At 38.8% G+C, this 27,906-nt stretch overlaps 1 protein-coding gene across 5 annotated transcripts in view; it reads right to left on the bottom strand.

The window, feature by feature from the left end:
• Nucleotides 1–238: 238 nt before the first annotated feature.
• ATP11C (ATPase phospholipid transporting 11C) overlaps nucleotides 239–27,906 on the bottom strand; it is a 157,568-nt gene continuing 129,900 nt past the window's right edge. For 4 of the 5 annotated variants that reach the window (XM_054695530.1, XM_054695531.1, XM_054695528.1 and 1 more), the window contains 7 exons: nucleotides 24,987–25,114; nucleotides 19,350–19,485; nucleotides 17,203–17,268; nucleotides 15,058–15,161; nucleotides 11,949–12,102; nucleotides 5,702–5,806; nucleotides 2,789–2,827 (listed from right to left, as the gene is read on the bottom strand). In XM_054695530.1, coding sequence (XP_054551505.1) covers nucleotides 5,705–5,806; nucleotides 11,949–12,102; nucleotides 15,058–15,161; nucleotides 17,203–17,268; nucleotides 19,350–19,485; nucleotides 24,987–25,114 — 690 coding nt within the window. In that variant the 3' untranslated portion in view covers nucleotides 2,789–2,827; nucleotides 5,702–5,704. Of the gene's footprint in view, nucleotides 2,828–5,701; nucleotides 5,807–11,948; nucleotides 12,103–15,057; nucleotides 15,162–17,202; nucleotides 17,269–19,349; nucleotides 19,486–24,986; nucleotides 25,115–27,906 lie in introns of all 5 variants that reach the window. The other variant, XM_037511867.2, reaches the window with a different exon arrangement.

Genomic DNA, 27,906 nt, shown 5'->3' with positions numbered 1-27,906 from the left:
TAGCTATGCAGTAACAAGACAGTCTTATTCAAAACTCCCATCAATACCACAACCTCCCCAAAGTAGTTATCGCCATACATTGGCAGTTGAACTCAGGTAGAAATGGCCAGTCTTTTCTGAGTTGTACAGGGAAAGAGGAAATTAGAAATTCATTTCCCATCACCAAATTGCTTCCACATTATGATGTCAAACTGAGACCTTTTCCCAAAAAGGAGGCTAAAATATCAATTATATCATACCAAAGTTTATTGATTACATGAAACAAAAATTTCTGTAATGAAAAAGGCAAGTTGCATTCATAAAAGATGGCATTCACATTCATCATAGAAAGCAACAACATAGATGTAAAAAATGGCTTAAGTGAAAAATGTAATATTGCAGTCCCGTTTTGCAAGCTGAAAAATGATCTTGTCAACACTTGCATAAAATCTGCATATTATATACTGCATGTTATTAAAAAATTCCATCACTAAAGTATTATGACCTTTGCAAATTTAGGCTTACAATTATACTGCTGCTGGTGTCTATGTGGTAGGGAAGGAATTTATGCTTTCAGTTTAGTAGGCAACATCCTCGAACAATGGACATTAGTTGTGAAAATTACCAACATGTTTTGGTAGTTCAAAATTATTTAAATGATGGGTATATGATCCTACTATTACAGTTTCCCCCTTTTCCTTTACCAAGTAAGGTGGTTAGATTGTAGTGATAAAATACTGGACAGCTTACTTCAAGTTATTCCATCTGCTAACCCCATGCTTAGCAATGTTTAGCTCATTAATAAGATCTTTCAAAAAGGAAAGTTGGATCTTTCTCAAGGATCTAGGCCACGATACCACACATCATCGCCATTGGGAGTTTGAGCTGCAGCTCAACGTGTGGCTGAGACAAGGCTCTAATCCCCTTTACTTACTTCCTGGCCACAAGGAATTTGATCTGCCAGCAGTTATTATATTTCTACTCCTGGATATTCTGATTATGTCACATCTCCAGTGGTTCTGCATTAAACAGGCCTATCTATCCTGGCTCTCTAGTTTGTGTTCACAGTTCCTATAGTTCTTACATAAAACAGTAACAATACAGCAACAACTATAAAGACATAAGAACAAGAACAGCAAAACATCAAAAGCTTTCCTGGGTCTGATTTGTTAGCTCTTTGGAATAGGCAAAGAATATAAAGACTTTTTCAGCGGACTACCTCAAATACATACTACCAGAACACAGCACACTTAAGCAAGCTGTGGATGACATCTAACAAAATACTCAAAAATAACACTGATAGATGACAACAAATGAAATAATAAAAAAGGATCAGTAATGATGGAATAAGGTTTCTGATAACTGAAATTATCTTTTCTAGAATTCAAGAAAAACTACACCTAGACATTAACACAAAAATATAAGGAAAAATAAAATGTGCCATATGGACAATGTAAATACATTGGTATAGACTGAATCAATACTTTTTCCAAATGAAGGTACAATATAAACACTAATAATAATACAGGCATGCCAGAAAGACCATCAAAAATGAAAACTGACATGAAAACACTTTTTAAAAAGACCATTTCAATCTAATAGTCAAATGTAGTCATTTATATCCAAAGAAGTATTTGATTTTAACATTTAATAAAGACATTTCACATTTATTTTTATGTTTTAAGTGAACTTGTTAGGAGGTTAAAATCTCCTGCTAGTCTGGTAAGCTGAGGACTTAACCAAGGTGACTGTCATGGTTTCAAGTTTAGACCATGGCCCTAGCGGAGTCTGCTGAGTGAGTCAACGTTCATGTTCAGAGTCATGGATCTGTAGGCTCAACTACTACTGTCTTATGATGGATCCCTCCCCTTCACCTCCAAAAAAGGTGATGCGTATGTGCACGAACACCATCTCTTTCAAATAAAACCACTAGCTGGTGGAAACAAGCCATTCTTCCTCCCTCTCCACCGACAGTTATAAAAGACTGATGTTCAGGATGGCCTTTATTTTTGTGTAACTATGGTTTTGCCCATTTTATCTCAGATGCCAGTAAAAATTACATTGGACAAACTGGTTACACTATTCTGAGGGCCTATCAAGTGAGTGGAAATGTTTTATTTTCAAATCTTGTAGCCATACATCCATTAAGTGGGGTTTAATTCAGGAGAACCAAAATAAAAGGAATGTATTTTTTTTTGATTCTTAGAAAAATACCCAGGGTTAACATTCATCCCACCTAAGTTTTCAGGATTATTTTTGGCAAGACAAAATTAGCATGTGGGTGAACAGAAAGGATTAACTATCCTATCTGATGTATTGATATGATTTAGTCATCTTGTATTTTCAAGTATTTCTTTCAGATGTTTGGGGAAAAAAATAATTTATCATTCAGCAGGAACAAGAAATGTGATCCAAACAGCCTATTTCTTCTGCCAGGCAAAAAAAGTAATATTAGCAAAATCTATTCATTCCCATGGCATGACTTCTACTTTATATTGTATTTAAATCCATTCAGAGTTCATGGGTTAAAAGAGCACCCATTGGGTAGTTATTATTCTATCTAAAGCCAGAAATTCTAAATATTCTTGCTTTCAAACTTTCATATAATTTGTAATTTAGAGCTTTGGCCATAATGGCTACTTACAATAACTGTAAATGCTTAAGAGAGTCATTTGGTATTTTAATGGACATTTATTCTGAATCCTAGATATATGAGTGGTTTAGTTTGTTGCATATCGAGTATCCTGAGATGAAAACTTCTTGTTGCTTCTTCATGCTTTCTGTTTTAGCTGTAACCACTGTCAATATGCTTGTAGGACAATAACATAGGCAGTTCAAGATTCGGATTCTGAAAAATTTAAAATATACACAGTTAAAAGGTTTATTTGATAATAATGTGAAACCATCTGTTTAGCAGTTTCAAAAATAAATCAAGTAGTAAATTTTGTTATGAGAGTAAAGCAACTGTCTTAACCAAGTGCCAAGTTTTATTCACATGCAGGGAGGAAAAGAAGAATAACACAATAACCAATTTTTAATCCCTTCTTTATTTGTCAGCTGAATAGATTCAGACTTGCTTTTTGCTTTTGGGTTGCTCCAGGGTTCTACTAATAATTGTTACCACTATGATTATCTACCAAGGCAGAATTTAAGCTCACTAAGATTCCTTCCCCTAGGCAAGGAGCCGCTTGAAAACAGAAACATTTTATTTAGCTTTTTATCTCAAGCACCTAGCACAGTGTCCGGCACACAACAGATGCTCAGGACATGTTGAATGAACGATTCAATTACTTATTTTCTGAATGTGTTAATTTTGACAGGGAAAATCTGAAAATACATCAATTTTGAAAGATTGTTGTGAAAGTATTTTTCCATTACTAAAAGAAACACATTTCCTCCTTATAATATTGAAGTTTATTTTCTTTTCGGTAGGTCACATATCTATAAATCAACTGACTTCTCTTTTTCTTATTCATTGTCTTTTGAGAAAAGGAAACACAGCTACTTCCTAAAGAAATGTGCAGCTTCTTCTCTGTCCTCTAAACATTATCCAGTGCCATGACTGGGGTGGGGCTCGATGATGGTAAACAGAGTGTAAATCAGACATACTAAGAAGTGGAGTTCTGTTGTCAAGGGAGGAAGTTGACCTCTAAGGCCCTGAGGGGTGTGCTATGTCTTCCTATTTTATTTTTTTAAAGATTTGTTTATTTATGCATACAAGAACTGGGGTATAGGCCAGAGGTGCAAGGGGGTGTGTGTGCGTCTGTGAGAGGATTCACTAGAGACAGAGTGAGGAACAGAACAGGCAGATCTACTGAAATACACTGCTGAGGGGAGCAGCGGGAGAGACAGGAGAGGTCTGCCGCACCATGTGGGTATCTCCCCGGCTGGTTGGGGATTGAACCCATGCTGCAGAAGCTGTGGACAGTGTCACAGTGCTGTGCTTAACCCCTTGTGCCACCAGGGAGGCCCCTCTTCCTATCTTAGTGCACCTTTCTTGCCAGTAGTCCTCTGGAATACCTTCCATTTCATTTTAGATTCCATATTCTCATATTAGTTCTTCAGGTAACTCTTCAGGTCGGCCATGGCAACCAAAATAAGGCTGCCATTCACATTGAGACCTTAGAAAAGGAGCTGGGCAGTTCCTTTATTGATCAAGGGGCAAACTCAGTGGCTAAACTAATCGTAAAATATCTTCGTTGGAGAAGTATTGCCACATGAGAATATGCTCCTGGAAGAAATAACTGTATCAAAAATAAAACAGTTGTTTAAAACAGAAACTTTCTTCAGCCCTACCTTAGGCACTGATTTTACGAGTTCAGGCCCTGGAGAGCCCAAAAGCAGTAGCAGTGTCTGCTACCCAGCCTAGTCTTCCCAGCCACAGACCAAGCTAAAGAGAGCCGTCCAGGGGGATACAAAATGAACTGGAAATAGTATAGCTTAAAATAAACCACACAGCATAGGACAAGGCTATCTGGGACAAAAGGGTCAATGACTCTGAAGGCTACTATGATGCAGATTCATTATTGAGGGAAAATAGAAGCAGGTGAGTAGCTCAAAATGGGTAAAAAGATGCTGACTAAGGCAGAATGAGTTGGCTTCCGAAATATTCAGCAGATGCAGGCAGTGATGAACTACAGGAAACAGAATGGATTCACCCCCTTGGTGCATTCTTATTGTTTGCCGAGGGTGGGGAAGCTGATGACTGATAAACAGGTCTATGAGGCAGACTCATTAGGTTCAACGTGAACTGACCTGAAACTTCATTCATAATGTCCATTCATTTTTACATGTGGGTGAAAAACGGCCTTGCCCTAAACTTTGCAGAGTGGTTTCCGAGCTGACAAGCTTGTAAACCTCACTCATTAATGACTCTAAATTGCCATGGAGGAACAAAAGACCACTAAAGGTCTGCGATGACAGAGGCCCCTGCGGTGAGGGGTGGAACACACACAAGGATTCATTTTGAGTTCAAGAATTCCTGCCATGGAGTATCAATTCCTCCCCAACATTTTTTTGGGGATCAATGAAACAATATGTTGTAAAATATATTTACTCATTTTTGGAAAAAATTAACTGTGAAGCATTCTCTATAATTACATTTATATCCCCCTGAACGGCTAGGAAAGATTTCACTTCTGAAAGTCAAAAAACATTTAGTTTGAATAAAACTTGACATTTTAAAGTGATTAGATTAGACTGGTTCATTAATACACATTTGGGGATCAGACATTTACAAAGACATTAAGTATATACCTGCAAACACACAGACACAGCACATGAAAGTACAAACACACTGAATTATTTTAACATAATTCCCCCAAAAACATGCAATGCTAAAACTGACTTGATATTATATAGATGCAATTTTGGAATATTTATTTTCAGTTTTTGCAAATGAGCTTTATAAATCTAAATGATCAGTATAAAGCATTTTCACATGGTGGCACTGCCATCATGACAACCTGTCCTTATAAATTAAATAAGTTGTATTATTCTTCAGCTCTGGTATATGCCCAAAATTTTATTTGTGGGCTTAGCAAATTTAAATATGGATTTCATCATATTCCAAGTAATGCATCTTTATATTTTTGCAAAGAATAGTATAAAGTTCACCACACCAACAGAAGAGAAAATTTAGAGAGTGATATTTTCATTTTTTTCTTTATAATGCTGTTAATCTGTTTCTTTAAAGCCAGCCCGCTTGTTTAACACTAGGTACCTGTTACAATATATTAGATTCGTCTGAGAATGTTCGTAAAAGAAGAGGTCTGACTGAAGGTCTGGCGGATAATGAGTCAGATGCCCTTTTACAGCTCAGATTTCTCTGTAATAGTGAGGTAAAAATACTTAAAGCATTTGAACATTGGTCAACCTACCTGGTGATAAAAATGTAGAAGAAAAATATCATTTCCTATACACTACTCTTCTGGCCAAAAGCACAAATGGATTATACTAGAGTTAATGCATAACATTAAATGAGTACATTTTAAGACCTAAGAAAGTCTCCAACTTGAATTGTTTTCATGGTAAAAGTACACAGACATTAGTAGTATGTGGCAAACCTGGGCTTTTGAAATGGCACTGGTAGGTTATGTGGTAGATGAGCCGATATGGTTTGATTAGTAAACCTTACCATCCTTTTGGTGAACACCTCTGAGAGTTGTGCCGATGCTGTGAGTGTATGGAACAAAGAGAAATTGTGCAAAACATTCCTGTCTCGGTGAACAAACTAGCTGTCACACGCCATGGCTGCTACTGCGTACCAGGAGTCAATGAAACCAGAGACTTACAGTCCAAGCTTTGAACATCACTTCCTCTCCAGGGTGACAGTTTGAGAAGGTGAACAAATGATGAAAGGAAAATGACAAAATACTCTTAAGTATCAATAGAAGATATAAAAATGAGTCATGAGAAATAATTTTTCATAAAGAATCTGAAAATGGTGTCAAGCAAATGAGAATGCAAGCAAGTTGTTACATTAAGAAAGGAAATCACCTTATTCACTCCAAGAGAAACTGTGATTGCTGGAAGTTTGAGAAAGCATGAAGATAGTAGATGTTCCTGAGGAAGGGAGGCGTTTCGTTACCTTGTTCACAATTGCACAAAAGGTGGAAAATTGCAGTAGGAAAAAGAGAAATGCAGAAACCAAAAAAAAAAAAAAAAAAAAGTAAATATTCTCTCAAACGTAAGACATTTAAAAAGAAAACTCAAGAATTCGAAGTCGAAATGACATGTTAGTTTTGAAGACGTTACTTTCTGAAGTAAAAGTAGAGTCAGGAAGAGTCGCATGTGTAGGCTACTACTATTTCTCTAGAAGTCAATTTGCAATTATTTTGTTATAGGAAAATTGACTATTTTGAGTAAAATGATTAAAACATATGCTTCTCATTGAAATAAGGCTTATCTCGAAACATTAATTCACTAAACTACATTTGCTGAAAACGCACTGGCCAGAGAGTTATGTCCACGGCGCATCACTGATGTACCTGAAAGTAACTATCTCCCCTACCCATTGCACAGACACGGGGATGGCTGCCCATGGGCAACTGTAGGTTTAAAATGAAATTAACACTGACATGATGCAAAATCATTCCTGTTTACATACCCTTGTACTGTTTACCTCTGCACCATGCTTAACTTCCCTTACACTAACAGAATTTGATTGGTTCCCCTCCCTTTTCCTATAAAACCTCTTAAAAAGGTTAGGTTAAAGAGCTATGAATTTTTCCTTCCAAACACCTAGAAAAGGTAAAAACTGATAACTCGAAGTATAATCAGAAAACCGTAAGGGGTTATTTTTTCCTTCTCATTCTGTGCCTAACTTTACAAGCTACCTTACAGAAGATAAGTGGTCTACTCTGGGGCTGCTAATCAAGATTACCCATGTTATGTACATAGGTGACTAATGAATATAGGCTTAAAAAAAGGAATCAGCCAAAGAAACATATGTATCTATCAGTCTAATAAACAACTTAACTTTTAAAGGCAAATACTTTGATTTATACATATATGCTTTAATATAACTACAATTTTTCCTGTTCATATTTTACATTAAATAAACTAGGTGACATGCTGGTAACATGAAAATTACCAATAAAGCTAGAGAAATACATGTTTAGTTTCTGAGACGAAAACTTTAATTGTTATTTTGTATTTTGTGGGCAAAAACCTTGCAACAAGGTTAATATTATAATAAATCCCCCCACCCCTTTGGTTATTGTATAAACCTATCTATTTACTGTAACTGGAAGTACTCTTTGGTGTGCTCAAAAACTTGTATCCAAATGATGAGATTAAAGTATTTCTATGAAACAGTTCTATTAACCCCTGAACAGAAAGTTTAGGGGTTAGCAGATTAGGTTACTTTATAAAGGGGTGGGGGGAGGAGAAATATGAAAGTACAGAAGGCAGTATAGAGTATGGAAGTATCTAAAGCAATCAAAAGTTGATACAGTTAGCAACTGGAAGGCGGGGTGGGGGAGGTAAGAAGCATGGGAGATAATGACATTTCCACATTCCTTTGCAGTCATCTAGAGAGCTTTGACAGCGGTTCAACCAGCAGCATGTCAAAGAGGCCAATGCATAAAGGTCCACCTCAACAGCCATGACATTAGGAGTTCAACTTTATTTTTGTCTAATCCACTTCCTGGACCATTATCCTCAGAACCCACAGCTGTATATGACACCGTCAGAATCACAATAATAGCCACCACCATCATCGTCATCATCATCACTGCTATCACAAGGATAAACTACACTCTCCAAAATTTTCCAAGTGCTTTTTCTTGGAATATTGCTCAGGCAGACATCTTTGCTTTTCCTGTCTTCACTCTAAAAGAGCTCTCTACATAATGGAATATATTGTTTGTGCAGATATCCCAGGCTAGGGCATGGCCATGTTGCCGGTCAATTTCCATTACTGTGTTCCCATGTCTAGTAGGCAAAGTCAAACCTCCATTATGATTTGGTGATTTAAGTGGGAAAGCTTACATAAAGATAAATGGAAAATTCCTGTATTGAAAGGTCCAGGTGCATATAAGCAAGAGCCCAACAGTCGTGCTTAGAGGGGAAATAGTTTTCCAAAATACCAAATTCCTAACCATGTAACTTCCTTTGAGGTGAACTGCTGCTGCACTGTGCAGTGCTCAAGGGCAAGTTCATCATACACCACCAGCAGCTTGGTGATGCAGCCTGATCACTGTAAGCTAAAGAAAAATCCTGCGATCCTTGACAAGGGATTTTAGCTCACTAATTAACCTCACTGTTCAAGATATGGATTAAAAAAACTTGGCTTACCTATTCCCTGGAGTTAAATGACAAAGGAAACCTATTTTCAAAAATAGAATTCTTTATATTGCTAGCATCATAACAGAAGTCAGGAGTGGTGGGGGCCCCCTAACCAGCCTTTTTACTGGACAGTTCGGGAGGTATTGACTCTAACCTTGAAGTAGTAGTTCAGGTATGTCAGAACAAATCATACCCCTGAGTACTACTATCCTGCTTTATGCCTGCTTACACGAGTGTTGCATATGAACCCTCTTTACAACTAAACTAGAGTGAGAGCTCCTTATGAGCTGGGGCCATGTCTGATTCACCCCTCAATTGCCAACACCTAGTACAGTAGCTAACTTATAATGGATCCTCAGCAATGTGTGCTGAATTGAATAGAATTCAAGAGAAGGCGGCTTCTATAATTGTGAAATGTAAATGGCTTAGCTTCTTTCTCAAATGCCATAGAGACATTTTCACTACCCACTGCTGAGTTCCCTTCTCAAAACAGCTGCCAAGAACCACATGAGGATAACACTGGCAGCCTGCTTACCACAGGCATTTCTGGCTGTATGTACAAAGGATGCAAGATGCTTACTGGTTGAAGTCAGGGCTATCTTCTACCTCTAGACAAGGACATACCCTTTACCCCATATTAAGGAGCCTGTCAGGTATGAGGCAGAGCAGTATAAAAGAACCTTTGCCACTCTTTAAAATGAGGCCCATGCCTTAGCAAGGGATACTGAATAAAGTAGGAAGTCAACCAGAATGTCAGACTGCTGGTCATTAAGATACTTTTTCCTCTTTTTATCTTAGAAGTGGCCTCTACCTCTTTGATATGGCCAAATAGGGCTTAAACAGATGTGACTCATCAGAATGGCTGTGGCTGCATTGTTTCAGCTGGCCTTTATGCATTTGTATGTATTACTTTGCTCTTGCATTTTCTCACGGGGGGGGGGGGGGGAGTAGGCAGCGCTGCTGAGTGCCCACAATGTTTTTGTCTCTTCTGCAACTCTAAATCCCATTCAGTCTGAAAAATCATTTAGCTTTTCAGACATTGGATGTAAAGAGAGATGTTCATCAGTAGGTGGTTCAACACACACTTATTGGTTCAATGAAGGCAGGAATAAATGAATGAATGAATGAAGGTGATTATGGAAATTCTCCTGGTTGTACTAGCAACATCAGCATGCCAAGCTAGAGCACAGATGCTAGAATTCCTGCTGTCATGGACACAACCCATGGCAAACAAGTTTCATGCTGAACCCCTGGCAACATTCTATGCTGCTAAGAAAAAGGGCTGTAGTCCCAGAACTCCATGCTTTCAACAGATGCTGGAATCTGTTGTCTGCATGGAAAGAAAATGCTCTAAGTCTTTATTTGTGACCATTCTGTAGCATCCCTCCATTTAATGGCCATTTAACTTGTATATTAAAACATTTAAAACATGTGAAGCATTTAATGACCATTTAATTTATGTAAAAATCACCTCCAGCCAGTGTCTAATGGTTTATAAAGAAAATAAGATATGTCTGAAGGTTTTGATTTCTGAGATTGTTTTGTCTTTAGAGTGTGAAGTTGGGTGAGTCATTATATAGCATTAACTCCATTATCACAAATAAGAAAAACATTCAGGAGCACCCCAAATAAAAATAATGGGAGAGGACTTAAGAGATTCTTTACAGACAATTCTCTGTTACAAAAAGGTACCAGAGCATTTTTTACTGTGATATTTTATATTTGGCTTTATGCAAGTTGCCCACTGGAGCCTTTCTGGGAGGAACCTGTCATATCAATTTGTTTTACCCATGCTCAAATGATAATAAGGTGTATGTAGTCCGATAAATAAATGCCTCTTTCCATCCTAACACTACACACCAGGCTGGAGGGAGTTAGTTGCAGGTCTATCAGAAGGATTAACGAACAGACTAAGGCAATCTTAGCCAGGCTAACACTACTGTGTACCGTTGCAGTCCAGACGGCATGCAGAAGCAGGGAGATAAGGGCAGTTGTGACCATCAGACTGCACGCTGACTGACTCTGTATACTCAGGGTCAATGCTGTTTGTGCAACTGACAGTTCTGTCGCTTCTCTTTGGGGCTTATAATACTGGTTTGTATCAAAAAGTTCCTCTTTTACATGTCTAATCACTGAAGATTTTCCCATTGTAATCAATCATTATTGATCCATACTTCTGCATAATGCCAACCACTGCAGTCTATCAATTCAATAAGCCAAAAAATCAGACAAACCAGTTCTATGACTAACCTGGTTGGCAAATTTGATCAAAAAGTTCAGATATATATATATATATATATAATCTTAGACTATTTCCTGAAAATATTGCCTTGGAGGGGCTGCAAAATCTAGTTGGTATCAATATGCTAGAAATAGGGCTTTGTTTGGCAAAATGAGCTAGCACTGGCAGGAATGTGACATATTTAATTAACCTGTTGGTCAAAATTTGGCAGAAGTTTTATTTTCCAGACTAATCTACCCCTTTTATCACTTCAATGTTCAAAAGATACCACATGATGCAGGGCCAAGCGATTAGGCTGACAGAGGATAATAACTTCTTATTCCCACAAGAAATTTACAATTTAAGCAACAAAAATAAAAACACACTCATAAAACAATCTTGAATTTTTACAAGTGTGTTTCAGGAAGGCATGGATGTAGAAACCACATCCAGGGAATTCTCTTTGGTTCAAATATACTGCTGGACAGACAGGGCTAGAAGCAACACAGAGATTAAGCAGCACTATAATTAAAGGAAGGGGAAAAGTTTTAAAAAGGCAAATTAGGATTATCAAATGAAAAAAAAATCTGCAAAAAACCCACAGGGAAATTTCTAAGGTTCAAGCTGGAATGTTGGTGTGGAAATCCTGGTGTGAAAATTCTAGGCTAAATTAAAAAAAATCATTTTTTTCTTCTAAAATTCCATATGGAGCATATGAGATACTCCATATGGACTGCTAGGCCACATAGAACACCGTTAAGGAATCTACTTACCACCTGCATTGGATAACGAAGTTTTTACTATACTTTTTATGCAGAAGAGGAAATTAAGTGATGAACCTGTAAGGAGGGGTTTAACATGCTGTAACTAATGCAATTCTCTAAATGAGGTTTTTAGTTCATGGCAGATATTGAAGCCCCTTCCAAAAAACAGGTTATAATACAAACTTAGTTCTTACCCTGGCACTTCTTCTTCTTACATTCTTTAATACAATCAGGAGAATCTCAGGGAAAAGGCTGATAAATATTAGAAGAACTATTGCCAACCATGTGGATACAGAAGACAGCATTTGAGCAAATACGAAATACATTCTCTGTTGTTTAAGAAAAGGCCTAGAGTGGAAAGAAAAAACATAACAAAAAAAGTCAGTTCTTGTCATAAGTAACAGAAGTGTAATTGAAACTGTTTTATATTTAAAAGGAATCTTTGCTATGTGCATTAATAAAAATAATTTTCTTTAGAATATCCCAAAAGTAATACACAGATTTCATTCACCAAATGTTTGGAGAGAAAAAGAATGATAATCAAAGGGGGAAAAAGATAATAAAATGCATTTGATTTGGAAAAAAACCCAAGTAGTCAGCTTTAAAACTGCCAACTGGAGAATATTTATTTGCATTAGAAAATGCTGGAGCTTCAGATATTCAAGAGAAATGATTATTTTTTATGCTAACAAGCATTTTACTCCTATGCCGCTTTATTAATATGAAGATGAATTTGTGCTCTATATTCAGAAATTCAATAGACACTTTTATAAGCCCCCACAAAAAATCCTTTATGCAAATATAAAAAGGCCCGTAGAGCTTCTCTCTCTCAAATGGGAGGAATCTACCATTAACATCTACAAGCAGACAACAGCCAACAGGACATTATGCCTTAGTGTTCAGAAATCCAGGAGGACCCCTCATTCTGATGCTGGATTTCATTCCAAGTCATACAACTGAATTGTCAGGCAGCCATTGAGAAACACAGTCAGTTTCCCTTCCCCTGTCTGAACTGAACCACAGAGATTCTCACTAGGCTAATTTAATGTTGAAAGCTGAAGGGGACGAAGCAAAGCAGCTGTGCAAGGCTGGGGTGCACATCACATTATCCTCGGATAAGGAGTCCTTAGGCAGGTAGCTGGTCAGTCCCATTTATTAGATTGAGCATAGTGCTCAATGAAATGAAACTAGTTTCTTATTTCAAAATTGATCTGCAGTCAAACGCTCTACTCCTGAGTTGTACCTCATCAGGTAGTACCTCTAAATCATACACTGTTTTTAAAGAAATGTTGCTTAAACAGCAATAAATATAAAAAATGATGTTTGTACACTTATGTAACATGATAAAATTAACAACTAGACTTAAACACTGAGTGAGCAGAACAGTGAGGTGGAGAAATTTAGGAGGTCTGGGCTAAACAGGCTTTCCAGGCTCCCAACCATCTAGAAAAGACTTTTCTGGAAGTGCTCTACCCTCACTCTTGATTATGAAGCCCACTAATTTTCCAGGCTATAAAGTGAGTCATAATAAGGGTCGAGTAGACAAGTGATGGCTAATCACAGGTATTCCTTCCCACAATACCCCATAATACCTGCTGATTAATAACCCTAGATTTCTTTTTTGTTTACCTTGATGGTCATCTATGGAGCTTTGAAGGTGAAGAGTAAAGAATGAGAGATAATATTTCTGGATTGAAAACATCACTGTCACTGTCTACCCATAAGAGGGGCGGGAGGCAATACTTCAGGGTGGAACATATCCAGAGATATTAGCTGTGATTAGCATCCAACTGATATTTCCTATCGTTTCCAGTTATATTTTGCTGGATGCTTTGTAATATAAAGTTTATGTTCACATAGTAGCTCCACTCAGAAAACTCCACAGGCAACTATCTAAAAAATTATTAATGTTTCACTTTTAGTATCTCTGATGAGTAGAAACAGGTGCGACAATTTCTTAATCATTTAAGGGATTTATTTTAATCACTATGAAATAGTCTGTTCAAATAGAAACCAGTTTGCTAGAAATATTTTATTCTTGTGGATATTTTGCATAATTAGTTCAGTACTGATTACACAATTTATAGACAGAATTATGAACTCTGGGCAGACTTACAATTGTATGTTACACTTGGTTAATCAACTGATTCATTTGTATATTATTAAAGAAAATAGAGACTTCCTTCAGCCTCATTGCATCAATAATTACCAATATAGGTGTCAAATATATGCTGTAATTATATTTTTTAGAACTGCTACTTCCTTAAATGACTAGGTTTTTCATATTTTTAGTTCTTAAGGTTCCTATTAAAAAAAGCTTTTCAAAACAGTGAGAATTTCTTCTAATTAAGTCGCAAGGGACATAAACATGGTGCTCTCGCTTCTGTGATAAGATGAAATGTATTCTTTTATTCAAACCAGTGAAAATATGTACTCCCGAATCTCACCCCACGGCTTACTATAGTCATGCTCTATGCTGCTGGCATCCTTGCCGGGGAAGCCACTCATTAGTGAAAACAATTGTGATATTTAAACTCAAAATACAGGCCTCTGCGAGTAAGGAAAGGAGATAAAAACCAAACTTGTTTACATTCCCTTTAACTCCTCTAAGGATGGCTTATGTGTTCCCTTACTGCATTTCAATCTCCTGGAAGCAGGGGTGCAGTTTAAGTCATCCCACAGCACTAAATGGCTTCTGAATAAACCCTATTGAACCAATATGAAGAGAATGACCTGTTAGGCCTAGCTGTAGAGTCTGTCTTTACCTACCCTTCCCCAAAACGTTGGTCATTTCAAGATATAACCCTTCAAGTAATAAATGGAATATATTTTATTGATATATGCTGAGTATATCATAGTGATGTGAATCAGTTATATACCTTAATAAAGGGGGAATAGGATTCGCATGGATAATAATGTGGTTATTGACCATTAATTGTGTAGAAAGTTTACAATCTACTGATTTCCCCTGGAAATTACAAGGGAGGTCATGCTAGAAATTATAGTGGCACTTCACAGAGACATGTTTATACACTTTCAAGTTGAATGACTTGAATAGGAACCACAAGAAAGTGGGGGGAAGGGGTGTCTTTTGAGTAACTTGCACAGTCTATATACTTGCATTTGAAATCTTACCTGAAATTGTGTTACTGGCTAGAAGTAACTTCCAGTTCATTAATATCAAAGACCTGCCATCTTATATAATCAACAGTTTAAAATTATAACTTATCTTTGCATATACAATGTAAATATATATGTATATTTTGTCATTTATACATTACTCACACATGTGTATCTGCTTACCAAATAATTCCTCCCCAGAAGAATGAGAAAAATACATAAAAGGCTAAAGAACCCCAAATCACAAAGTGATTTATCCATGTCCAGAAACGAGTATCCAAGGCAAGCTGAAAAGATACAACACAGGAGACTTTATGATGTGCGCGAACTGCAACAGGCAATACACTACGGTATCTGGTAACTTGGATTGTGGGTCTAACTATGTAATGTCCCTTTCAAGTGCAAAATCTGTATCTGTTCCATTAAATTAGTAACACTCCCATTTGCCTTGGATTTTAATTCCTTAATGTTACTGCCAGGGCTGACTGTTCAGATTATGGTACCTGGGGTTTTTAAAATATTTTTTTAAAGATTTATTTATTTATGCATACAAGAGCTGGGGTACAGGCCAGAGATGTGGGGGCAGGGGGTGGCAGTGAGAGGATTCACCAGAGACAGAGCAGGGAACAGAAGAGGTGGATTGATTGAAATACACTGCTGAGGGGAGCAGCAAGCGAGACAGGAGAGGTCTGCTGCGCCATGTGGGTTGCTCGTTGGCCGGCCTGGGATCAAAGTTGTGCTGCAGAGGCTGTGGATTCATAGTGCGGTGCTTAACACCTTAGGCCACTAGGGAGCCCCGGTACCTGGGGTTTTTAATGTAATCTAAAAATATCAATTATGGTCTCCTCTGCTTCCTTAAAATTTCTGAGCCACATGGACTAACATCCAGGACATTTATTATTCAAAGAGTAGGTTTGTGTCTCAACTCTCCATTAAATTTTCTCATTCATAAACAGGTAGATACCACTGCTAATGTAGATACCACTGCTAATGTAGATACCACTGCTAATGTAGCTCTATATTGTATTCTCACCCTACTGTATGCTAGGGAAAATGTCACACACAATAACACTCATCCAAAGATGAGAGAGTGGATGTCCTTTGAGCGACACGTGAAAAATGCTGCAGTAAGGCCAATTTCAACCATGAAGGGCACCTGAAGGCCCAGGGGCCATATGCAAGGTTGGGGTACTGGGGGCGCTGGGGAGGCTCCCAATTCAAATCATGAGCCTGTGAAACATGATAAATAACAACTATATTAATTGTACTGAACGTATTATTTGTGCCATCTACCATTTTAAGTGCTTTACATGTATTCACTAATTGTCTTCTCACAAAAATCCTGAGAGGCAGGTGCTACTTTTATCCCATCTTATTAGAGAAGGAAATGGAGGTACAGAGACATGAAGTCACTTTCCCCAGGACATTCAGCTAGTAAATGGCTAAACTGAGATGAATTGTAGCTTTTCTTTGCAGTCATAAAATTATTCCCAAAATAGTAGCTGAACAATACAAATAGATGTTAGTTCTTTTTGGTATGATGAATGAACCAGAAATGAAAATTTAGGGAGGGGAAAGGATTAGAGGAACTTTGCCAATTATACTTCTGAATCCTAGTTCTCACCACTCAGGACATTGGAATTCTCTTAAGTCTTCTCTTTCTTGGACCCCATGTGAAGTGTTTACTACTGGATTGGTCACAATAATCTGATATGCATTCAACTGTAAGAGTCCTAACACATGTGCCTCAAAGGGACTATCCAGTATTATATGGTTACACATTAATGTCAATGATTTTGCCATTATGGGCCTACTTGTGCATTACCTGTCATCTAGTTTCAGGAGTTTCATCACAAATGTAGGTAGCATATGATGAATACATTGTATAAAATTCCATCACTACCAAGCTCTTACCTCAGATATCTCACACATGGATACCCAAATTATTTCAAGCTCTGTCATTCTTAAACAGATATGTAGCTTTAAAAAATATTCAAGATGAAAACTCTCTCTTTCTCAGTCTGTTTATATATCACTTATAACATCTTGAAAATAGCAAATGGCAGGGAAGGATAGAAGGAACAGATTTTCAACATAAGTATGGCACATGAATTTTTAAGACAAAGATGGGTGATATATAGGAAAAAATGATCACAAATAGTAGTCAAATGCACAAATTTCTATTATCATACACATTTTAGTAAGCATTCAGATTTGAGTAATAACCCACTACAATGATACTGTAAGACAAAAAGACATATTACTGTAAGACCAGAAAGCATTACAAAAAAAAGGTATTAAATATATTTGAATAAATAAAAATCTAACCTTCAGAGTTACAGTGAATACTAAGACTGTAAAAACAATGGTTCCAAAAGTCCAGTTTCCATAGACCTGAAAAACATTTGACAATTACATGTACCATGATGATGCAAGCCTGTTTACAAAAATAAAATGTCAAGTTTAATCCTTGTGTGTAACTGCCAAAGATTTTTAAATGAATTGTTAGGGAAATATATGGTCAAAAGATTAGGCCAAAATTGAATATTTTACTGTGACCCTAAATTTTCTTGGACAGGTACAGTACACTTGTGGTTGGTAGGGTTTATTTCCATTATTCCATGCAGCATCAAACACAGAACACACTGGTGTGATAAAGGCAGGGGAAAAATCCAGTCCATTAACAGTAATGTTCATCATTACTCATGTCGCTAAAGAGTTTGTTAAGGGTTTTTGCTATAATACAGAATCCAAACTCTCAACTACTAATTTTCAAACAAATGGGCTCACATTTTAAAATATAGTCTAATTTTCTGGCTGCAAATATTAGAGCTGTCAGCATGTGCACAGTAAAGAAAAGCAATTACCATATATAAGTCCACACAATGGCAGTGAGTGGCACATATGCTTACCAAATGCTGTCAAGATCTGAATGCATAACATTAAAACAGAAAATGAAATGTAAAAGGTTTTTGAAAAATAAAAACATAAAATTAAGGTTAATAGAAGCAAAAGAGGAATTTGATCAAATCATACATGGGTGTTTGTTTAATTGCTGAGAGCAGTTCTTATAATTTTAATTTTAGCAAACATTGAGGATGGTGATACACACAGTAAAATCTAATTAATTTGGACTTCATGAACTCAAAATGGGAGATGAAGTGGACAGAAGCTGGGTTGAGGCTCCCCATTCACCACCTGACGATTTTGCTAAGTATATGAACAAAGTCCACAGGATTGCAGGAGCTTATCTGCTACTCTGAACAAGCTTTCAAGCAATAGTCAGCTCTAAACAATTTATGTGTTTAATAAAAATAAGTTAAAAAGTGAAAGTCACAGAATCAGTCATAAAGCTGAAGGAACCATAAAATGAGAAACCACAAAATCTAGACCCTTCTTACTAATGGGAAAGCTGACTTGGAAAATCTGAGGTGACTTGTGTGAGGCTGCAGAGATAATTTATCGGGCCATTCTCCCTGGCAAGTGCTACATGTGCCCTACTGTAAAACACTAAATCTCAATTTTTTCAATAGTTTATTGGTGGTCAATAATTTAAATGAATTCATATAGCTGGTTTCTGTTAGTCCAAATTAAGAGAGGTTTTTACTGTAGTACCGACAACTTCAAAGTATCATTCAAATTCACTGAGCCTATCACTTCTGTAACATGTTGCTTTCTGGGTTGTGATACAGTCGTTGTACTCAGTAAATTCTTTTTGAAACTTAGCTTTGCTGCATATTATGAATGGTAGAGAATGAAGGAGCACAAAAGAGGAAGTGCAGGAACAGCAAAGGAAACCATCATGAAAGCAGCATGCAAGGTGGTGGGTTCCATTTCCTACTGTGTGGCTGAGGGATGAAGGCCTCACCCCTTCAGCATTTTTCTCCTGGAGCATAGCCCAGGCAAATTCATCCCAACACAGGTGCTGACCATTGTAGTCACTTGCTGGGAAGGCACTGGCAGGACCAGTGTGGTCTTTCTGGAAAACATTATGCTCTCATGCAGAAAGGAAGGAGGAAGAGAAGGAAATTCCCTCTCTTTAACTAGTGGGCAAATACTGCAAAGATGTGGCATTTACCCCTCTTGAACTCCAAGCACGAAGGGCACTATGAATAAAAACTAGTGAGGCCAGACCTCACTTTAAAACAGGAAAAGCCTTGCTCGCATCATACAATGCAAGGGTCCAAAGTCTGAGGGCCCAAGAACTCTGCTTCATCTAGTAAAAATTACACGCAAGTTAAGCTTCCAGAAGGTTTGCACATAAGCTCTCTAGTTACCCATGCACACAGGAAGTGATTTCTTACTTCAGCACTTCTATTGCTCTAAAGAAGTTGTGAGAACATACTCTACTTTAACAAAAATCACTTGCAAAAAGGCTCGACTGTGTATATAATAGATCCAGTGGAAAAAGATAGCCATGGAAAAAGATAAACCATTCTTATAAATAATATGCAATGACATATGTATTTTCTTACCTTTGCATTCTCTTCTAGGGATGAAGTCTGAAAGAGAAAATAAGTCCCAAAGAAGAACACTGTCCCTTCAAATGCAGCCAGAAATGTCCAGTATAAGAAGGGGCCCAACTGCAGCATGGCATTGCCAGAAATTTTCCTATTGAGAAATGGAGAAAATCACAGATTAATGTCAAAGAAATGCCAGTGGTTTGACCCTGTTATCACGAAGGAGCTACCCTTGAGGGAATGGGAAGGCTTCTGGTAGGCCAGACTGTGGCACTGTAGCAAATAGCTGTCAAAGCGCTCCTCAGATTCTGGCTATTGACATCAAAAATACCACCTGGGCCTCCCCTGGTGGCTCAGCGGTTGAGCACTGGGTTGCGAGGCTGCCCGCAGCCTCTGCAGCGCCAGTTCGATCCCAGGCCACCGGCGAGGGTCCCACAAAAAAAAAAAATACCACCAGTCCTAATTAGCAACTATTTATTGAGAACTTAATATATGCCAGAAAACTGGGTTAAAAGTTTTGTACATCTAATCCACTTTCATCCACATAAAAACCAGATGAGGAAGGTATTTTTATCATTCCTATTTATAAATAATAAGCCCCTCGAAAAGGTGCACCATAATGGCTCCCAGACTCTGATGCACATTGGAATCACCTGGGGATCTTTTTTTCCCCCCCTAAAGATTTTATCTATTTTTGCATAGAAGAACTGGGGTATAGGTCAGAGGTGTGGGGGGCGGGGAGGGGGGTGAGAGGATTCACCAGAGACAGAGTGGGGAGCAGAACAGGCAGATCTGCTGAAATACACTGCTGAGGGGAGCAGCGGGCAAGACAGGAGAGGTCTGCTGCACCATGTGGGTCAGCTCCCTGGCCGGGGCTTGAACTCAGGTGTAGGGTAAGTGAAAAAAGCATCAGGCTTTTCTGCCCTCCTGCCATCAGGATTGATAATGGATCCTTGCAGTCCTGAATGAATGCCTGATGGTGGACACCTGGAGTAGGGTGTGGGCATGTGTAAGTGGGTACAGCTGGGCTAAGGCTGGGCTTATAAGGGTGGTGTCACAGGGACGCCAGAAGAACCATGAGAGAAGCAGACAGAATGAGAGCGAAAGAGAGAGCAAAAGAGCAAGCAGAGGCCACCAGAGAATCCTGAAGAGCCCAGACAGAGTGAAGACTTGCTGGGGGGGTGGGAGGCCTGCCAGCCTCTCGGCCCCCCAGGACCCCTGTCTGCCGTGTGCCTGGTTAATCCCATTAAAGCCTGAAAAAGCCACCGAGGGCTCTGGGACTCTCCTCCTTTACCCTGTCTGCTGGAATCATAGAAAACCTGCACTGTGTCTATTCCTGCCGCTACATCAGGTCATCGTGGTGGGTTGTCATCATGGTGATAACGCTACGACTTATTAAATCCTAGGCCACCTGGGAGGCCCCAGGGAAATCTTGAACAACATGGCCACTTGGCTCCCACCCTCATTTTGATTTAACTGTCATCAGGTGTAATTAAACTCCCTAGGTGATTCTAATGTGCAGTAGAGTCTGGGAAACACTAATGTAGCAGCATCCAGAGTTGACTTACGAACAGAGCTAGCATACAATCCTAGCTTGATTTGACTTCAAATCCTATTTTCTCAACCAAACTACCAGTGTTCCAACTATAACTGTTAAAGTTTTTTTTTCTTTTTCTTTTCTTTTCTTTTTTTTTAAAGATTTATTTATTTATTCATACAAGCACTGGGTACAGTCAGAAGCGCGGGAGGGTGAGAGAATTTACCAGAGCCAGAGCGGGGAGTAGAACAGGCAGAAGGACTGAAGTACACTGCTGAGGGGAGCAGTGGGTGTGGCAGGAGAGGTCTGTCATGTCATGCGGGACCCTCACCCGGCGGCCGGGGATCGAACCGGCGCTGTAGAGGCTGCGGGCAGCTTCACAACCCAGCGCTCAACCGCTGCGCCACCGGGGAGGCCCTAAGGTTTTTCTTTTAACCAAGATTTCTTCCTGGAATTTTTTTAAGGTCTTACCTTTTGTATTTTTTCAATTGAGTCAAATAACATATTTGAAGCTGTGTAGCCATGCTTTGATAAATGGCAGGTAGACAGATTAAAAGTTTAAAATTTGTCAAAGATATCCTAATCTTAGTACAAGGTAGAATGTTAAATAATGCTCCCAGTTACAATGGAGCAGAGCTGCAAAAGAATTGTGCATGGAATTCGTTTGGCTTCTATTTCAAATTGCTCTTAACATTTATGACAAGGTAGCAAACGAATCATTCAAGTAGCACAAATGTTGCCAATACTATACCAAGATCAGTTCCTAGGCTGTTTCAAATAAGAAAACCTTTGTAGTGTAAATACAACTGGTCCTTGTTCAGTTGGTACTGAGTACTATGGGGCTTCCTGAAAATATGGTAAACATACAACTACCCTGGATTTCTAGGTGTATGTAGGAATCTGAAATTCAGGGGATGCATAAAGTGCTCCTGTTTGCCCTAGAAAAACTGCAGGAAGGAGGCAGCTGCTTCCCAGAAATAAGCTCTACCAATAGCCAATAAATCACACTCCCAAGGCAACTGGGAGTTATAGGGAAAGTACCTCCCTGAAGGTGTTTGTGCAGAGTACCCAGCAACTGCCAGCCGATGAGGCTTTTCAGTCACTGACTTGGGCTGAGGGAGAAAGGACAAAAGCAGGAAGTGTTCCTGTTTATCTAGACCATCTCTGGGAGTTAATTACACTCGGTGGAAAGAAGGGCAGGGGTATCACAGTCTGTTGGATTATAGGTCAGGCTTTCCAGCTGCACTCAGATGAATGATGAAGCTGTTGGAAACTCAGTGACAGCCAACATGAAGGAGACCAGGAGAGAAGACGAGGGTCTGGGGAGAGGTTGACCAGCAGCAAGGGCTTGCCCATCTCATGATGGGAGGCTGCAGGTATACTAGGGCCTTTTTGTTGTCTGTAAAGCTTAGAGGAAACGGTTTCTCCCTTCTCTAGATGACAGCTTATTTTTCAAATTTCTCTTAAAAAGTACAAAAATATTCAATTATGTCTTGGTTCATTGTTAAAATGTTTGGGAAGTACCTGAGTCACTTAAGTCCCTGAAGGTGAAATCTACAATACACTACACAACACCATCCATAATGTTAAGTGAGACAGCTACAGAGAGCCACATACAAAGAGTAGGGCTTCATGTTTATGAAAGAGTTTGAAGTAATGGAGCAATCAATATGTGACTGACTGGGAACAGGCAAGAAGGGAAAACTGCCTCTTGGATAGCCCAGTAGGTATGCGTGGTCTTCATTTCTGATATGGCATGTACACTCCCATACAAATGGTGGAATAACTCATAACCTATACCTCTAAAGACCTACACTACAACCCCATGGAAACCCTCACAATAACTGCACTCAACTGCTTTCTTCAGGTTTTCAACATTCTTAATGTATGAAATTGCTTAGCACAGCCCTAAGGTTATGTGGAAGGTGTTAGAATTAAGATTAAAAGTGACCATTTACTGAAAACTTACTATGTCCCAGGCACTGTTTTAAGTTCTTTTGTATGTATCACTCATTCAGTGCTCACAAAACCCTTGAGACTAGGTGCTATTGTACACCTGTTGTACCAAAGAATAAACTAAGGCACATATCAGGCAAATGATCTGTCCAAGGTCACAGTAAGTGGCAGAGCTGGGATTGGAGATTAAGTTGAGCTAATTAAACTAAGAGATTAGCTTGAGCTCTTGGTGGGGCTGGGTGGGTGGAAATATGCTCACCACTGGCCAAATCCCAATTCAACCAGAGCAGCTGCACTATTAGGCTTCCCTTTAGTTTGTCTTAATACAGAACATGGCTATTCAAACTGCTGGCACACTACCATACTGAATTTTGACCTTGGTCTGGCTGTAGTTAAACCCTGCGTCCTTAGGCAAGTCACTTTTGGGCACTGGCTTTCATTTTAAAGAAAAGGCTGTGGGAGGGCCTCCCCGGTGGCGCAGCGGTTGAGTGCTGGGTTGCGAAGCTGCCTGCAGCCTCTGCAGCACTGGTTCGATTCCCGGCTGCTCCCCGGCCACCGGAGGAGGATCCCACATGGCGCGCAGACCTCCCCTGCCGCCCGCTGCTCCCCTCAGCAGTGTACTTCGGCCCTTCTGCCTGCTCTGCTCCCCGCTCTGGCTCTGGTGAATTCTCTCACCCTCCCGCACTTCTGACTGTACCCAGTGCATGTATAAACAAAACAAACAAACAAATAAAATAAATAAATAAAACATGCCTCTATTTAAAAAAAGGAAAAAAAAAAAAGAAAGAAAAGGCTGTGGGAGCTGTTGCTCTGAAACATTTCTACCAATGTTTCTATGATTCTCCTGCAGATCTAATTATCCCTTTACAACAGACATAGGGATCAGAGGCAACATGTTAAACAAAGCCACGAGGATGCAATCAGTGAACTCTAGTCTGGGTGAAACAAAGCAATGATCTGGTCTCATCAACGAATAAACTGACAGGTTAACCTACAGATTGAAAGAAACTCAAAAAGTATATTGACCTTACAATATTCATGCTACAAAGGGAAATGAGTCAAAGGGAGAAATATGAACACTGACTGGATAGCTGATGATATTATGAAGCTTACATTTTCAGGTATGATCAAACACTGTGTTTCTGTTTTAAAAAGGCCTTTTAAGAGATATACATGTACTGAAATAACGATTTTAGATGTCTGGTATTTGTTTCAAAATTAGTCCATGACAGGGCAGATGGTTTTATTAATGAAACAGGACAGGTCCTGAATTGTCTGTTGTGGAAGCTGAGTGGTGAGACAGGGAAGTTCACTACAGTAGTATTTTCTCTATGTGTTAAAAAGTTTCCATAATAAATATTTTTAAAATGATGATAAATTTTGTAAATCTAGTTAAGTTGAACAATTGCAAAGTGAGTTTTGAGTCAGATTGCGTAAAGAAACTCCTTAAATCTGTGCATCTTCACTTTTATAATAAATCATCTGAATCTCCTGCAGTTGTCATCAACTGTTTTGCAATGCTTATAATCTACTGTAAATTAACACTCTTTATCCTTAGCTGTAGGCTTTATTTATGAAAATCAATTATATCACAGGTCTAGTGTCAAGTCCCTGATCCATAGGAAAAGCATCCATTTCCAACAGACAAAAAATGAATATAAACAGGTCAATGAGTTAATTATTTCCTTCAACTGCTAAAACTTTAGTGGTTTTATACTTACTCTAATTTTACTAATTTATTAACAAAGGTAGGCTATACTTCAGGGGCAGTTTTCAGTATGAGAAAACAGCAGTTAATCCCACTAAGGTAGGTAGGAATCAATAATCTAAACTACCAGATCTTTTTGTTTGTGACTTGTTATTTTTTTGGTAGATAAAATATTGTGTCTTTTTCTAAGACTCCAGAACTCTATGATAATGCAGCTTCGAGTTTTTGGGATCTAGTGAGTTTGAACTAAATGGCTCACACACATGCAAGAACAGAACCCACCCTTAGGAAATACGTTGTTTTCTTCTTGAAAAGTCTAGTTTCAGTAGCTAAAAATTCAGAGCATAAACACATAATCAAACCAGGCAGATATTTCTGCTCCCTACCCATCTCCAGATGAAATACGCAGCTTTGAAAGACTGAGGAAGTTGTAACTGTATGTTCAACTTACATATACAATCTGGGATCTGAGGTCAGAGTGTCAATGTTGATGTGCTGTTCCAGCAGACTGTAGGCCAGGATGGGCAAGGATGTGAAGCAGATATTGTACATTGTAAGGTAAGCGGCATCATACAATGGCTGAAATGACAACCAACAGAAGATAAAGAAACATACTCTAACAATCATCTGGCAAGAGGACATTTATGTGTTTGGCAAATTCACAAGCTAAAACAAGACAGGTTCACTTCCCTTTTTTTTTTTGGGGGGGGGTGACAGCAAAATAATTTTTATAAATAAAATCATTCTTACTGGTAATTATAAAAAAGAAACTAACATAATGTGATGCACCATATTCGGATACCCTTCCTTTAGAAGGCTCTCATCCAAAAGGCTACGAGCTATAAGCACTATTTCTAACAGATATTAACTGATATTTCAAAAGATTTTTCACAGTGAACAAAAAGTCCAACTAAGGAAGCTCTTGGAGAAATTCAAAATAGGAAGGAGTCAGCCTGTGTCAACAGTTTTTTTGGTTAATATTCTCATAGTTAAAAATATTACTATCACCATCTCCATGGTATACTTACGTTATTAAATGAATGTATTCACAAAAATAAAGCTAAATATATGTACATGGGTATGACTTCCAACTCTTTCTGGTCCTGAATCCCACAGGCTCCAGAATCAAAACTTTCCACTTTTTTTTTTAAGATTTATTTTATTTATACAAGAGCTAGGGTACAGGCCAGAGGCACGGGAGGGTGAGAGGATTCACCAGAGACAGAGCTGGGAGCAGAGCAGGTAGATGGACCGAAAGGACTGCTGAGGGAAGTGGCAGGCGAGACAGGAGAGGTCTGCCATGCCATGTGGGAATCTCCCTGGACGGCTGGGAATTGGACCCGTGCTGCAGAGGCTGCAGACAGTTTCACAGCGCAGCGCTCAACCTGCTATGCCACCGGGAGGCTCAAAAGACTTTCAACTTTCTGTTGGCTATTCCGTAAGCACCTGCAACTCAAAATATCAACCTAACCTTATCAAGTTTCCCTTCTACCCACTGTCTCCTGTGTAGCTTGTCTCGGTGACAGGCCCCACAATGTTTACAACACTAGTATCTCCCTTGGAGCCTGGTACCAATTAAGTGCTCAAGAAATATTTTGAAAAGAGGGATTCTCCTCCTGCCTTACTAGGCATTCTTCCAGTCTCCTACTGTTTGGTCTTTGGAAGTGTATCTATACTCAGTTTCATTCAGTCCTGTGGGTTTAATACCACCCATTCACGGAAAATCCCCAAATATCTATCTCTGGCTCAGACTTTCCCCCCCGAACTCAGGACTCACATATCCAAATGCCCATGTGACATCTCCTTTTAGGAGTCTAGCTTATCTCAGACTTCACATGTCCAAAACCAAACTTCCGATCTGCCCTCATCTCACACCTGCTCTACTCGTGAGCAGAGCATCTTTGGAAAGGACAACCAAATCTTTCTTACCAATCAGAACCAATGTCCTGGATTTATCCTGACTCTTTCACACTTCACATCCAGCTGATTAGGAAGTGTCTACTGGCTCTACCTTCATATTAAGAAACGGATCAATTCATTGTTACCACCCGGCAAGCCCCCTTAATGGTCTCCCTACTTCTCTGCTTGACCTACAGTCTATACAATGCAATGGCCAAGCAGTTCAATTAGAAAATAAATCAAGGCACGGTTTTATTCAAACTTTCAAATGGATTCTTATGTCTCTGAAAGCAAACAAAACAAAGTTCTTACAAAGGGGTGGCTATAAAACCAATCTGGCTTCTACTGGTCCTTATTGCTAATCTCTACCACCCCTTGCTATTTCACTGGAACAGCAATGGCTTCCTCACAGTCCATCCAACACCCCAGGCTCGCTCCTAACTTAAGACCTCCTTTGCCCCTGCCTGGCTGTTACCCCTAATTAGAACATTGCTCCTCATTGCTTCTTTACTTCCTTGTTTCTTTCAAATCTCAGCTTAAATGTTACCTTCTCACTGTGAACCTTGATTTAATGTGCCACTCCCTCTCTTATGGACCTACCTTCCCTTTATCCTGTTCCTTTTTTCTTTTCCTCTAACTGCCTTCTAACTTAAATTATGAATTTATTGTATTTACCATCTGTCTCTTCACACTAGAATTTAAACTCTATGAGGGTAGGGTTTTTTTTTATATATTCTATTGACATTTATAGCTTGAGAAAGAGCACAGCAGTCCATGTCATGCAGCAGTAGTGCGCCTGGCAATCTCAGCTAGGCACTGGTGTTTGCTTGTCAAATATGAACTGTTTCACAGAATAGTAACATTAAACAAAGCCACTCTGTGACCATGATGGATCAAGACGGAAACAAGACCACTCCATAAGCATGCCTAAACACGTGAATAATATCCGTATCACAAAAATTACAGATGACCACTGCTTCTTTGTCAGTGATACAGTGATAGCTTCCTTCTAGTCTTCACTCCTCCTGTATAAGATTTATGGAAATGCCTATTCATACAGTTACACCCCTTTGACTGATAGCATCCAATGTACAGCAAGTTCCCACCTTTTAAACTTTTCCCCAAATCACCTAACTCAAGCACAAACTCTATAATAAGATTTTTTTAATACCCTCTTTCTGAGAGACCCTATGGTTCCTCACATGTACATTGTGTCTTGCTAATTTAATCAACTACAAGTATGTTCCTGGTGGTCTTTGGCCTGGAGGGCTTTGACAACCTTGAGCTCCTACCACAGAACTTGACATACAGAAAACATTCAATAACTACTAGGTGAAGGAATGAGTAGATATTTGAAGACATGACACATTTGTAAAGCACTAATCTGATACTATAAATTTTTATTTACTAAAAAAATTAAGGTATCTATGAACCTCATTTTGATTAAAGTACTTATTGAGTTCAGTATTTTT

The sequence above is a fragment of the Talpa occidentalis genome, unplaced genomic scaffold, assembly GCF_014898055.3.
Source record: "Talpa occidentalis isolate TD23 unplaced genomic scaffold, MPIMG_talOcc4v2.1 talOcc4.15, whole genome shotgun sequence".
Lineage (NCBI taxonomy): Eukaryota > Metazoa > Chordata > Mammalia > Eulipotyphla > Talpidae > Talpa > Talpa occidentalis.
Note: the sequence above shows the minus strand (reverse complement) of the source record. Positions and strands in the feature narration are given on the sequence as shown.